Here is a 15304-nt window from a genome sequence, read left to right on the forward strand (position 1 = left end):
ATAGAAGATACGGGACGGGGGTGCGAACGGAGGGCGGCGGAGGGAGCAGGAATGTCTTTTCGAAGAAAAAAAAAAGCACGGGAAGAGGGTGGATGGTGCACCATCGAAGCTGCATAGTCCGCAGGCGCCTCTTCCGAGCCCCAGGCAAAGAAACAAACGCCGAAGACGGATGAAATGGGCTACGTACAGATGGGAAGAACAGCGGGGGGAGGGGCGGGAGTGTAGCTATCTCTTGTACTACACTCGTACGGTTGTGTGTGGGGGTGGGGAGAGAGCGAGGGGGCACGGGTGCGCGCAAACGAAGACGCGTCTGCACGTGGCAGTGGCGCTCAACAGATGCATCCACCGTCGCAAAGTGACGCACGAATAGTCAGGCAACCATTTTCGAAACAGCTCCAGGATCCCATAACACTTTCTTTGCAACAAATATTCACAGATTTTAACATTAAAGGAACATTACGATTACTCTTAATCGACAAAAACTACTACAATTATCTAGACTGAGGTAGGCGTACGCATCAGGGACTGGAGAATTCGGGTTATTTTGTAACTATACATTGAAATACAACAGTGACAAGAGTATTCAAGGTGGCTTTCTGTCACTAGCCTTTAAATAAAACTGAGGCATAAGAATTAAGGTCTCTTAACCGAACACCGCACATCGAGCTAAACATTTATTGAAACAGATAAACCAACCGGTTATCACGTAATGGGCTTTAGCGCCACAGACACATAAATATCATTGTTGAAAACTGCATCTGCAAGAAATTTACATCACGCGATAACATTTGCGTTCAAAGGTAGCGCATCCAAGATGGGACAAGGCGAATGACGCATAAACACACATACACAGCATGTATCTGCTGGGGGCGAAGTCAGAAATTTTTTTTCGGGGAGGGGGGGTTCAACTATACTTTATGTATGCTCGTGCTTGCGTTTGTATGTGTTCGTATATATACGCAAGCAAAATTGAAAATTTTCGGGGGGGGGGGAGGTTGAATGCCCCCCCCCCCCCCCGGCTACCCCCTGATGTCTATGCCTGTCTACTTGTCATTCGCCGTCCCGTCTTGCATGCGCTATGCCTTTGGAAGCTATAAATTGCAAGCGAGCCCGCCGTGCCACCCATAACAGTTGCGTCTGTTGTTAGTCATGCATGTAAGCGTGTACAAAAATGACCCCTCAATGCTATAGCATATCGTTACTTCGGGGTTTTCCGTCCATGCTGAAGAGTGTATCTTGGAAAAAATATTTGGTATTTCGAATATACACTATTCGATTCGAATGCCGAATCGAATAGAACACTATTCGATTAATTATTCGAAATTTTAGAAGATATATTCGCACACTCCTAGAAACAGGCAAGGAGGTTTTTGGGTGGCCCACCCAGTGATGTTAAAAAAAGATGCTGGAGTGGAAAAGTCGAACGATAAAACGTCGTCAGCTAAGAAAAAGTAGCAAGTCAGCTGTCACATGTGCTCTTAGTTTAAAACCAATTAGCTTACCCTTACCCACGGTGTAAGATGTATACTCGATCTACATATATCTTACATCATGCCCTTACATCTCGTTTTGTCTTGTGATGAAGCCAGTGTCCACAAACCGACTTCAGTTATTTAGCCCTGTTTACTGTTTTTATCCACTTAGCGCGTGTTAAGGGCCCAAAAACTATAAAGAAAACAAGAGGTAAAGACAAGGTTGGTTTTGAACACGGACCTTCGACGGCTAATTGTTCCGAACAGATACTATGTTACTTGTATCCTTATCAAAACCTTTTACATACTCATTTGGATATATTACCTTCCTCGTAACCGACCAATGACTAACCTAGCATTTACGTCACCAGAACAAGGGCATTTTCTAATCAGACATCAGACGAGAAGGTTATGTTTTTCAGGTAAAATATGTCCAAACGCTGGCTTCACATTCGCTTCTCCGAAGTTTCGATTGCTTCCACTCTAGAATTTTTTTTTAACCTCCTTAGAGCCCGTCGCCTTCTACAGCCATAAAGGTGGATATGCATAAACAAGGAGAAGGAGAAAATAAACTTTATTACTGAAGACAAGAGGAACGAGCGGAGTGGCGTCCAGCAGCTAGGCCCGCGAACTGTCCCGCGACCTTCGCCACACAATCAGCCTGCTCGGCCGGTTTTGGTTTGAAGGTTTGTAGATTTGGAGTGCAGCAAGAAACTGGCGCTACTCGTGGGATGTGGTGTGGTTGAAGCAATAAGTTGTCGGCAACAACGCGGTGTAAATAATAATTGTAGTGACAAGCCATTCCTCAACATTTTTCACCACTTTTCACCAGATTTTGTCTGGTGTAGCCGTTCTGGCACCTCAACACCAGCAGCCCCCAATTTTCACCAGATTTTCCCAATCTGGTGCCGAATTTCACCATCTGGCAACGCTGGTCAGGACAGCTTTCAGACAGGAGTACGGTTCGAGCGCCGCCCAAACTAAGGCGTCCGAGAAGGCTTCGTGCCGACGCAGAAAAGCCCGGGCGTCTGAACAGTTGTGAGGTGCCGGCCACGTGGAAAAGGCTCACAAGTTTAGGTGTACAGCCACCCAAATCTTTAATACGGCCACTCGATAAAAAAAAAAAGGTTCGGCCTGTTGCGTCGCGCTGAAACACATGGGCACAAACGGGAGTGCTATGTTGACAATTTCGCTCGCTTGGGCGCTAGTAGACGTTCAGCCACGCAACTTTAGAACAAAGAGACAAAAAACGAGTCTTCTTGCGTGCGCGAGACGCTGTATTCCGCCATATATAAATATGCCGAGGAGATGCTGCGAACGACAAGAAAGGCTGTGACGTCGGCTACCATGAACTTCCGGATGGCTCTGAATGGACTTAAAGGTCAATATAACGAAATGAAATGTGAGATCTTTGTTTCCGAAGAAACTAATGCATACAGACAAGTGTTGGTGACCTGATCACCAATATTATTTTCAGAGATTTCGGGGCTCCCCAAGAGAACCCGCAACACTAGCACACTTGTGCGGCCCGAGATGTAATATCGCAGTCTTGTGGCGCCACAGCGGCAATAGCCTCAGGTAGGCGGCTCCCGTCGCTTTCGCGTCACGCAACAGGCCACACTTTTTTTTAGGGGCGAAGCTCCTTAAAGCGGCACCCGTTCGTCCCTCGTAGTCGTAGTGCGTAACCAGTCGTAACGCTAGTACCAGATCTCGACCTCCAAGGTGGTGCCGGTGGGAGATTTTAGGGGTGAAGCTCCTTAAGGCGGCACCCGTTCGTCCCTCGTAGTCGTAGTCGTAGTAGTCGTAGTGCGTAACTAGTCTTACGCTTTGACCTCCAAGGTGGTGCCGGTGGGAGATTTTTCCTGTGCGTTGTTGAACAATAAAAAATTCGCAGCGTGTGCGTTAACTAAAAAGCCGAATTCTTCTGTCTCTCATTCCCCATTAGCAGCCATTGGCATGTTCCAGTAGGAAACGTTAATAGAAGTAGGAGTGTAAGCGTTAGCTAAAAGCCGACTTCTTCTGTCTCTCATTCCCATTAGCAGCCATTGTTTACCTCCAAGGTAGTGCCTGGTGAGATTTCTCCTGTGCGTGATTAAACAATAAAAATTTTGTTCAAAAACGCCGTTGATTGATGAAATAAACCAACGAAAACGCCAGATGTTTTGTAAAAGCAAAACGAAAGAACGCCAGATGTTTCTAAAGCAAAACGAAAAGACGCCAGCTGCTTAACGAAAGACGCCAGACGTTTTCTAAAGCAATGGTTTTCTAAACAATGAAAATTCACAGCGTACATGTAAAATTAAAGTGAGCTGCAAGTCGTCATAACTCTCATCGAACCTTTAGTATAAACGCGCCCGATCTCACGTCGGTGATGATGTACTGGGCAGAATTCACGGAAGATTCACGGTTTACCGATGAACCTCCGCAGCTTCGCCCACTCATCATCATTCACTCCGTGGATATGCTGTGATTTTTTTTCTTTTTTTTAGGGGCGAAGCTCCTTATGCCGTGGGTCTGTCTATCCTACGTTTGTTCGTAGCGTTGTAGTAGCCACCTCTAGCTCGTGAGAAGCGCGCGTTCTGGTATTGCAGTAGAAGAAGAAGACGACGTTGACGAGTGGGACTCTCGTGCGTGTTCGCCTGTGTGGCATTCTTTCTTCTTTACTGCGCGCGTTCTGGTATGCAGTAGAAGAAGAAGACGACGGTGACGAGTGACACTCCCGTGCGTGTTCGCCTGTGTGGCGTTCTTCTTTACTACATCTCGTGTTTTCAGCGACACCCGAAGACAACATTTCAGAAGTAACGCGCCATGAGGCTCCCTCTTGGCACATTTCTCTTTAGCTCGGAGTCGCCAGAAGACAAGGCTGCGGAACGGAGGGCACGGAAGGCGGCGGCAGCGCGCGCTCGCAGACAGAATCCTGAGGTGAGAGCCCGCGAGGCCGAAGCTGCTCGACAAGCTGCACGGCTGCGTCGCCAAGACCCCGCCGTTCGAGACCGCGAGGCCGCGAGGCCGAAGCTGCACGGCTACGGCGCGAATCGGATCTTCAAAATGTGAAGGACCGTGAAGCGGCGAGAAAGCGCGCGTACCGGCAGGCAGTGCCCGAGGCTGTGCGAGGACGTGAAGTGGCTGCAAAACGCATCAGGCGGGGGCTCTGCCCGAAGACGCCGACGCGCGCTTCCAGCGGGACTTCCTTGATAACAGTTTCGGCCATAGTTGCGGTGTGTGCAACAGATTGTGGTTGTCAAACAATCTAGTCACAATATCTTCCATCAAGAAGGACCACGCTCGCGCCAATGCCATCGCCGTGCTGCAGCGCGAGTTCGCTTCGCCCCACTCATCATCATTCACCACGTGGATATGCTGTGATTTTTTTTTTATCGAGCGGTCGTGTCTTTAACTAGCGTGCTCGAGCGGCGACTTTAGTGTGCGTCAGCGCCATATGACCGAGCCAAACTGCAAGCAGGGCGAGGGTAAACGCATACCCACGCAAGCCCTCGTCAACGCGGGTGCATCCCCATGAAACCATGCTACAGCTGCCAAACAATAGACAGTAGACATTGTACAAGCTCTCACACGTCAATGTACAATAAACAATCAACTATACTCCTGTGAAGACAGGGTTCCCTTTCGTGTTATACCGATTCAGAGGGATCAATCATGTTTTCTTTTATTTTTATTGCGATAGCAATTATATGTACACCCCCGGCTAATTTTTGCCGTCGCCGTCATAGTCGTGTCCCGTATATGTATATGCATGTATATATACATAAAAGCCACAAATAATAATGATTCAGAAGACAAAGATTCCGCAACGCGCGTCCGGGGATTCGAAGCGGCGACTCCTCGCTCCGCAATGCGCTGAATTACACCATGCGCCTTTCGTTCGCCAGGATACTAACGGTAGAATACAAACGCACACGGCGTTGGATGAAAGGCACGGGACGCCACAAGTGGCGAAATAAAAATTATGCGAGACGCGGGCCATGTTGCATCACTGGCGACCCACGCTATAATTTTCCATTTTGGGGTCGTAGCGCCGCGTCACTCGGGGCCAGTCGGCCAGGGAAAAAGAAGAACGTCCCGTGGCTCGCCGTGGCGCGAGCTAGTGGGAAACTTTTATCTCTTATAGACCAGAACACAGCGAATTTCATGCGCATCGCCATATTTGCATCGCGCGTCGCGCCATCTATCGCACACGCGACGAAACAACATGCGCGGGCTGCCACGCCAGCAGACGCTACACAGAGCAAACGTGAAACTCCCGAAACTCAGCCCGTCGGAGAGCGTGTTTCGCGTCTTTTCTAGCCTGAATATTTTCGCTGATTTTATTGGAACATCAAGATTATCTTGCTCATGCAAGTCCACAATGTATACAGTACGTGCTGAGTGGGCTGCGGAAACAAACTCGTCAGATACGTACGCTGTTACATTTGTAAAAAAACGTTCTCGCTGTAGTACGCGTGAATCGTAATTGCAGTGCAGCTCACGAAAGAGTGAAACTATGTTTTGTTGCCCCGTATTACAAGTTGTGCCCAAAGTTTTGTGAAAGCTCATCATTTCAGCATGCATCGCGTAATATTAGAGTACGCTTTACGGGTAGTTTCGCGGAGCGTAATTTTTGTTTCACGAGCGCTCTTACAATAATGCGTCTTACTCACAAAAGCGTGCTATCAGAGAGTATAACCTGCAGTATCGTTCAGCGACCCCTTTTGGAAGCTACCTGCGCGATTTTATTCTTGTAACGATGGTGCTTTACAAGCGAAACTGTGCTACTCTTAGTTAAGCCGGTCAGCTACGCCTGCGACGTAAATGACACTCGCGCGAGTACTGTTTACTTACGTGCCAATATATGTATTATGTGCGGCTGGATGCCTCGTGTCCAAATAAATTTGGGGACATCAAACACTGAAATGAAAGCACGAAATTCTGGCTAGCTGTTGAGGAGCACCGTGCCATTTACCTTTTGAAGACGAAATATCGAAGGCGTGGATGCCATCAAAAGCAATAAAGCTTAATACTACGTTGAAAGTGGCAAAGTATGCTGGTTGCTTGTGCTTGAAAGCACCACCTTGCACTAGATTTTCGTCAAAGGAAACGCTCAAAGGTATGAAGTGCACCCCCACACAAAGCTCGCGCCTGCCTTCAATCCAGCTGAGTGTCACGCAAATTAAATTCGCAGAATGAAATAGGTGGGCATCACACTGCAGAATGCACGCAGTTCGTGTACTTACTCGCACATTTTCACTCGGCTCCTAGTTTTTTTGCTTGAATCACAGTTATCCACTCGCGGCGAAGCTGAAAACACCGCACCGGCACTATTTCCGTGGCGCGTCGTAATCGTCGCAGACAACGCTAATATCCTCTTGTTGCGCTGTTTGTTTTGGCATCCAAAGACGACGCAGTAGTGCCCAGACGAGCTCTTATACGCTGAAGCTGCGTGAACGCGGGTACTTTTTCGCACTTTAAAGCCTCAGAACTGCGGCTTGCCCTGTTTACTTGGTGCAGCCCGCGCGCGCCTCGGCAGCCCGGTCAGCCCGGCGTCTGGGTGCGAGAGTATCCGCTCGGCTCGCCAGCAGCCTGGGTGCGAGACAGGCGTGCTCTGGTGTATAGGCGTATGCCACAGGAGGCAACAAACGAGATGGCTGAACCATAATCACAGTATATATCTTACACCTTGAGGAGAATCCTCAGGTAAAATCACAGCGCAAATGCACAGGACACCCACGAATAAAAGATACCTACGACACAAGCGCTAAGAACTGCTTTATTCTTTCATATGCCAATTCATATATAAACCCAAGGCAACGTTACCGCACATGCGCGCACAACAATAGCTCTAAACCTAAACGTGTAACAAGGATGATAGTATATTAGGTACGCGAAGACATGAACTCATACTCAGGTGGGTGCAGCGACAAAGAAGTAAAGAAGTAAGAAGGACAAAGAAGTGCGTTTGCGCTATAATTTTAACGCGATAGCGTTAAAGAGCTCGTTCCGCAGAAATTCCGGTGTCGGCGTCGGCGTCGGTGTCGATGTCGGCGTCGTGAGATTCGAACCCAGGCCGGCTGCGTGGCAAGCAGGTGTTCTACCACACAGCCACTCCATTGCTTAGAACTGCACTGAAATTAAATTTAATGCTTTACAAACATACGCGTCCTGTGTTCAGGTGTCACAGTGCGAGATGTAATATCGCAGTAAAATGGGGTACAAGCGTATATTGCCATCGGGCGTCACACCATGTGAACTGCATAACGAGTTGGGGGTTTAAAGCCGGCCACCCATTACAAAAGGCACACACATTACTGCGCGTATTCCCTTACGAACACATAGTTATTGGTGCATCGCAACTTCGAAAAAGTATCACGCTCGTAATTGCTGCTGGTTCTTGGCATTCCACCCATAACAAAGGGCATACACATTAGTGCGCGCATTCTCTTACACACACGTAGTGCGTACACCGTTGTCATAAAAGTGCTGCTGAAGAGGGCGGAAGCTTTTACCTTTACTATTGGTATGTCGAGTGTGTGCGTGTGTGTGTGCGTGTGTGTGGCCGGGCGACAGAACGTAACGACAAGCGAAACAGATCACGATGAGGATGAGGCCTCATATCGCTATCGCGTTCAACTCTTAAAGGCGAAGCTTAAGCGTCCCCCAATTTTTAGCCTCAAGCATATGTACTGACTACACCGAAATGGGGTTTCATTTTAGTGTTCAGAATAGACGCCAGCAGTGAACGCGAGCTGTGTCTTCACGTGTTACTGCCAAGCGCCGTCTCTATTTTCTTCTCTTGAGGTCGCGCGCTCTCCGGTTTTGTTCGCCGCCCAAAGGAGGCCGCTACAGGGTCTTGAAATTGGGACAACGCGAGCACAAGCGTCTGAGAGTGGCTTGCGTTCTGAGCATGCGCCCTGGTGGCTCGCAAATTTCTTGGATCACCAATTCCACATCTTTCTAGTGTTTCGCCGCAGTTGGGATGTGCGCTTCCGACTTGTACTTTGACATACAGGGTGTGGTCGACCGTGCTCGTGCGCTTATCTCTTGAGGGGGAGTTTTGAGGGGGAGTTTTGGCGCTGAAGCTATAGACCACACGAAAGTCACTTTGCTCGCAGCAGCGACCGCGTTTGCGAAAGACGTGAGCTGCTAGCTAGAAGACCCAAAGTAGGGGCTAAGTAACAATTGTGAGAGTTCGCGCTCGTCCTGTGTATACCTGTGCGTTCTTTTCGTGCGCCCATTGTGTTTGAGCAGCGCGCTGCAAGTGTCGAGCTGTGACAGTCGTTAGTTCGCACGAGCGCCTCCTCTATTTTTTAGGGACGAAGCTCCTTAAGGCGGCACCCGTTCGTCCCTCGTAGTCGTAGTAGTCGTAGTGCGTAACCAGTCGTAACGCTAGTACCAGATCTTGACCTCCAAGGTGGTGCCGGTGGGAGATTTTTCCTGTGCGTTGTTGAACAATAAAAAATTCGCAGCGTGCGCGTTAACTAAAAGCCGAATTCTTCTGTCTCTCATTCCCCATTAGCAGCCATTGGCATGTTCCAGGAGGAAACGTTAGTAGAAGTAGAAGTGTAAGTGTTAGCTAAAAGCCGACTTCTTCTCTCTCTCATTCCCATTAGCAGCCATTGTTTACCTCCAAGGTAGTGCCTGGTGAGATTTCTCCTGTGCGTGATTAAACAATAAAAATTTTGTTCAAAACGCCGTTGATTGATGAAATAAACCAACGAAAGACGCCAGATGTTTTGTAAAAGCAAAACGAAAGAACGCCAGATGTTTCTAAAGCCAAACGAAAAGACGCCAGCTGCTTAACGAAAGACGCCAGATGTTTTCTAAAGCAACGGTTTTCTAAACAATGAAAATTCACAGCGTACATGTAAAATTAAAGTGAGCTGCAAGTCGTCATAACTCTCATCGAACCTTTAGTATAAACGCGCCCGATCTCACGTCGGTGATGATGTACTGGGCAGAATTCACGGAAGATTCACGGTTTACCGATGAACCTCCGCAGCTTCGCCCACTCATCATCATTCACTCCGTGGATATGCTGTTTATTGGTTCAGTTGTGTTCGGATCCGTGAGGCGGCGTCTTGCATCCATCATGATTAGCGCCCTACTCATGATCACTATGTTGGTTGTCACGCTGGCTCTCAAGAGACGCGGTGTTTTCAGACGGCGCGTCGCCGTTCATGGCGTTATGCGTCTGACAACGGGGACAAGTCACTGGTGCGCTGTTGCATGCGCTGCCTTTAAGATGTACCACGCGAGCGCTGTGAGGTGGCGGCGGCATTTAGAGCACTGCACGGGCCCGGGCCAACCCGAAAGCCCGAGCCCGGCCCGGCCCGGCCTGCGGGCCGAGCCGGGCCGTCCGAAGCGTTTTCCGGTGGGCCCGGGCTGGGCTCGGGCCTGAATGTGCGGGCCTGGACCGGGCCCGGGCTTGAAGCCGTGGGCCTGGGCCTGGGCCGGGCCCTGGCTTGAGGCTTCGAGCCGGGCTGGACTCGGGCCCACTTATTCAAAGGCCTAAGTCGGGCCTTCGAGCACACGCGAAGGTTATGCATTGCATAGTCTAAGGCATTCTGTGCCAATTAGCTTGATTATATAATTATATTGTACATGGCGATTACGTTTCCGTGACGACGTTAGGATATCAACCATTTATATTTGATCTGCTTTCGGTGGGCTGTTCACCATATGTAACGTTAACGTTTTTATCTTGCTGCAAGAAATTATTAATCAGGAGCCTCTTTAAAAAATTGTGTAATTAATGTTTCCAACGCGAGTGTAGAAAAGAGCGTTAAAGAAAATGTCCCGGGTTTGTGTCTATCCGCTTTTTCATGTTAGTTGTACACTTCTTTGAAATAAATGTTGTTGCTATGTTTTATTTTCACTATACTGAATGACTTGCCATGTGCAATATAGGCAACATTTCATTTATATTCCTTGGTATTGCGTGCCAAAATCATGGTATGATTACGAGGCGCGCCGTAGCGGGAACCGGATTAACTTCGACCACCTGGAGTTCTTTAACGTGCAGCTAAAGATAAGTACACGGATGTTCTTGCATTTCGCTCCTATTAAGATGCCGTCGCCGCGGGAATCGTACCCGCGTCCTAGGACTTAACAGCGAAACAGCTTAACCGCTGAGCTACCACCGCGGGCAAAGCAACATTTCGATGCATGTACACACCAGATTTTCCGTCCGATCGCCCGCTACAAAGCGCAAGGCATCATTAATAATCAACAACTAATATCCTCTAGCGGGCCGGGGCCGGGCCTGGTCATGAAAACGCGCGTCCTTTTTAAGTTAGTAATGAACGCCCGGGTCCGGCCCGAGCCTGGGCTTGTAACCACGGGCCCGGGCCAGGCTCGGGCTGGGTTCAGTCATGCACGCCCGGGCCCGGGCCCGGCCATAGCTTGGAACCACGGGCCCGGGCTGGGCTCGGGCTTCGTAAAGCGGGCCCGGGCCGAGAAATCAGGCCCGTGCAGTGCTCTAGGCGGCAATTTGGAATGGCGAACTGATAAAGGCGAGAGATGTCAATTCAATGATGGATAACCATTTTGCATGTGTGACCTCCTTCATGTGTTTCTCAAGGAATACGCTATACTCTGCCCAACAACAGCAATACAAGAGAGTCCCTTAGATGGCTCACCGTCTGAATTAATCTACCCATGTGAACTAAATCGATCCTTGCCGCTTATTCTTTGAACTGCTTCATCTCGGACAGATAAGCGATGCCATATTTTGGGTCAGGTAAGTTCAGCTTCAGGCACGTTCCGAGAATATCGGTTCGGGTTCAGTTCCGGCCCAAATACCGCTTCGGGCGCGGTTTTCTGTTTCGGGTTCGGTTGGGCAGCCTAGTTCAGACGTACGTTCTTAAATTCCTGCCAAACAACAGTTTCGCTTATGACTGCGCCTACGTTTGTGTTTTCTTGCCCCGTCGCAAAGCGCTTCTCCGTATTAACAGTGACCAATGGAAATCGTGGCTGGCGGTAGTTCAGTAAGCATGACGGAGACGGCCAGGAATAGGTGGACCCGAGCACGCGACACATGATGCGGGTTACATAGTCACTGCTGATTGCCCGCCGGGAGTGACACATGCACGTCGACGACGCAGTAGTTGGAGTCGCCGGTTGACCTGAATCGTGATACGGCGGCTCTTAGCTAGCATACGTTTATAATGGTGTCAACAGTCGAGACGTTGCCGAAAACGACCAAGTCAAAGGCATCGAACACGATTCCTCTCAGTACGTGGGCCACGTCATCTAATTTAGACATCTTATAGTCGCATTTACGGCAAAAAGCAAGAACTTGCTGAATGTTTTAAAATGTGACGCACAGTGTGTATCAATATTCTGACTGGTCCGCGCTGTCGTCGCTTCATTTGCCTTGAGGGCGATGTTTCCTGTGAGGAGTGCCGTCTCGAAGACAACATGTGTTTATTTACATGTTTACGTGTTGTGAGAAACTAGAAAAGCACGCTCGCGCAGCACTAGAAAAATTCCTGAAAAGTCCAACGTTTTCTGTAGATCCCATGCGAGCAAAACTGGGAATTTCTGTCCAAACTGGCGCCCAGCAGTAGTCTTATTACTCCGCCTCATAGGGGAACAAGTTAACACAAGGCTTATGGTCCGCCCCTCGGTAGTGTGATTCAGACCACTACATGCGCGTAACTGTGATTATTATAGTTGGGCAAATAGACAAAGGCTTAAAACAACGCATTGAAGATTATACCGCAAGACTCATAGGCAATGCAATACTCCGAGGGCTTTGATAGCGCCGGGTAGTCTTTTCGTTCCCTAAGTCCGTGTGAAATCCCACTGTCCCTCCCAGCTATGAAGTTCCTCTAGAAAAGACCCAACCATTTGTTGCCCCGCAGTAAAACTTCTTGATCGAGTTGGTTTAAACAAACTCACTCATGGTGCGCCGGGGTTTCCGCTCGTGGCTAGCGCGCTCGTGATGCCCTGCCGTCTCCTCTGTCCGTGTTCCATTGCGCTACAATGACTTCCGTATATTTGTGGTCCCGTTTGATGAGCACCTCAGAGCAGTTAAGCAGTTTGTGTTGCTTTTCGTTCAGGCATCTCTTCAAATTGGCGTAAACTTTAAAGCAAGCACCAATGCCTTGGAGCCTCTTCTGCCGTGGCATTCTCGCGACATAAGTTGATGTTTTGGGAATCGTTGTGGTGGCACTTCCCCTGGTGGCGCGACAACTCGCCCAAATGGCGATTCGGCAAACTCCATCCCGGGTGAGCGACAAGAATGGAGACATTCCTTGAGAAGTGCTGAATTCGCGACTTCGGTGCCACTCTATATTTAGGCGATTGTTTTCTATCTCTAAACGTTAAACGAGGAGGCTGGAATCTGGGCTTTGGTTAATGCGCAAAACAAAAAATGTTTATGACGTAGGTCTCTGTAAATATCTGAAAGCGAGTCTGAAACGACTCCTTCGCGGCAACCATACATGCGTCCAAAAGTGTTCGCCGGACAGGTTACGTAGTCTTTCATTGAAAATGTGCCCGTTGGCTAAGTCGTCTTTATGTGTTTAGAACCAGACGTGTGGAATGTCCCTAAAATGAAAGATGTCGTTGGCGAGCATAATCGTTGGGTTCCACCTGTTAGTAGAGTTGATGCGCCGCCTATATTGAGGTTAACAGGAAACCTACAATACTAAGGAACTCGTAGATTTTGTTAGGCCTAAGAGAACGCATGAACCAATTGACACCCGTACGCAAAAGTATTTTATCCTTACTCTCGTATATGTTGCACCAATTTGATGTTACAACAGACCTACAAACAGAATCTTACAAAAGTGAAGAACAGCTAGGTCCACTTATATGGTACGTTTAGGCGCTCCAAACAAGATAAAAAGTTTAGGGGTAGATGAAGGCTGGAAGTGATGAAAAATCGTTGATTTGGGATTATTGCTGGAGCTAACGCTTCTAAGAGTGGAGGAAATAGACGCAACGGCAGAGAGGTTAGCCAGTTCTCAGACCGGCTGGCTACCCCGTGCTAGAAAAAAGGGGTAAGGCTAATAAACGGCTATAGAAAATTGATGACCAAAAAAAGAGGTAAAAGAAAGAAGAAAACATAATGCGACGCTGCTTAAGGTCTGTCTCTAAGGCCATTTGTCTATAAGAAGCGCAACAATGCATTCAAAGCCTTCTGTGCTGAGGACGGTATTAGCCAGTGTCCCGGGACCCTTTCCTCCGACAAAGGGCAATTGTCAAGTGAATCTAAAGCAATTCAAAGTTCTATTCTGGGCGCACTGCAGCGGGGACATTCAGAGAGACGGGCGATCGTTTCCTCACTGCCACATTTGTCGCATTCGACCGATCCGAAATGAGTAGGCACTTGTGAAGGCCTTGCGAAACCACATGCAGCACAGAAGCGTCTCCTCAGCTCCAGATATTTCTGATGCAAGATGGAGCTGTAGATTCGGATCTATGTTGTGGAAATAAGCGTTAGTGAATTCCGTAGAGTTCTACTGTGCAAGTGTAAGTCCACGTGCTAGCGAACGAAGCCTTGTGGCAGCGTCCGTTCTAGATAACGCTATAACTATACAGTGGGGACCATCAGGGCAGATCAGATGGCCTCATCTGCACGGTCGCTCTTGTATATACCGCAATGACCCCGTAACCACTGATACCCTGCATTGGTGTTTTTCTCTAGTGAGTAGTGATGAAGGAGCCTTACGCAAGCGAGTAATTGTTCACTAGGTCTATGACGAAATGCTTGCACAATTAAGGCACTGAAGAGTTGCCTAGGAGTCGGAGAAATTTGACCATGCCTGTGATGGTTCTTCAATTACGAACTCTAGGTAATCATGGAAGGCAGCAAGTTCTGCAACCATCAATGACATCAAATGCGATGTCTTGAATATTACGCCGAAGAACTTTCTTCGCCAGGGTAGCCCTGACAAAGAGACGTCGTCATTCAGCAACATTGGATCCAGCGCCATTTTATGTTCAACGAGTTTAGGCGATGTCAGAGCAGCTCAATTTTTGTTAAAGCGTGTAGTGAAAGATATGTAGAAACCGAAGGAATGATTTTTTTATAAACTGTTCTATAGCTACTGTTACCTACAAGATTCAAATGGAAGTCTAATGACTCAATTCTGTCCTCTTTGTGTTGGTGTGAGCAGTTGTAAAAGCAAAATAATATTCATCCTCTGTTGCGCTGAAAATATCGAAGTTTGAGACAGAATGTGGTTGTTTTATTCTCGTCGTCTTTTAAAATGAGCCACTGTAGCCACTTTTTGTGCTACCGTACTAACTGCAGGTTGCACCAGAACAAGGACCAGACGGAGCTCCCGTACCGATATCACGCAGCATGGGTGAACAGGTTAGAGGCGTTTGCCAGGACGGAAAGTGCGTACGATGACACGCAGCTCAAACCGACGAGAATATATAAAAAGTGTGAAGCTATTCTCTTGAAGTTCTGATTAAAATTTTTAAACAATCATAACATGTTTGCCTTTTGTTTTTCCCAATGGTAGCTTGTATCTGTCCTTATAATGGTGTGATATGTATTTCTCTTCCACTTCATAGATATAATTCAAACACACAACTGCAGGAAAAAGTCACCTAAATTAAGTTTGTAGCTTGCAACCAACACACAGCATTTTATGATGATAAATACGTTGTTAAATGCAGACCAATTGCCTTACAAACACTAAAGCAAAAAATAAACACGAAAACACCGGCTGAACGCAGTAGTTGCGCACTGTTCTTCTATAGACTATTTTACATATGGGTTTCAATGCCGTCATATTGGGCTGTAAACTTTACCGTTTCGTATCTTTAGCAATTAAAGGAACAGTGCTACGGTTGGTGTATACGCATGATAACGGTTG

General features: G+C 48.0%; 1 protein-coding gene across 15 annotated transcripts in view; it reads left to right on the forward strand.

Moving 5' to 3' along the window:
* Window positions 1-14895, forward strand: part of LOC119390073 (clumping factor A) — a 136648-nt gene extending 121753 nt beyond the window's left edge. For 14 of the 15 annotated variants that reach the window (XM_037657611.2, XM_037657610.2, XM_049414633.1 and 11 more), the window contains one exon: window positions 14731-14895. In XM_037657611.2, coding sequence (XP_037513539.1) covers window positions 14731-14832 — 102 coding nt within the window. In that variant the 3' untranslated portion in view covers window positions 14833-14895. The remainder of the gene's footprint in view (window positions 1-14730) is intronic. The other variant, XM_037657607.2, reaches the window with a different exon arrangement.
* The last annotated feature ends 409 nt before the right edge of the window (window positions 14896-15304 follow it).

Source organism: Rhipicephalus sanguineus, chromosome 4 (genome assembly GCF_013339695.2).
Source record: "Rhipicephalus sanguineus isolate Rsan-2018 chromosome 4, BIME_Rsan_1.4, whole genome shotgun sequence".
NCBI lineage: Eukaryota > Metazoa > Arthropoda > Arachnida > Ixodida > Ixodidae > Rhipicephalus > Rhipicephalus sanguineus.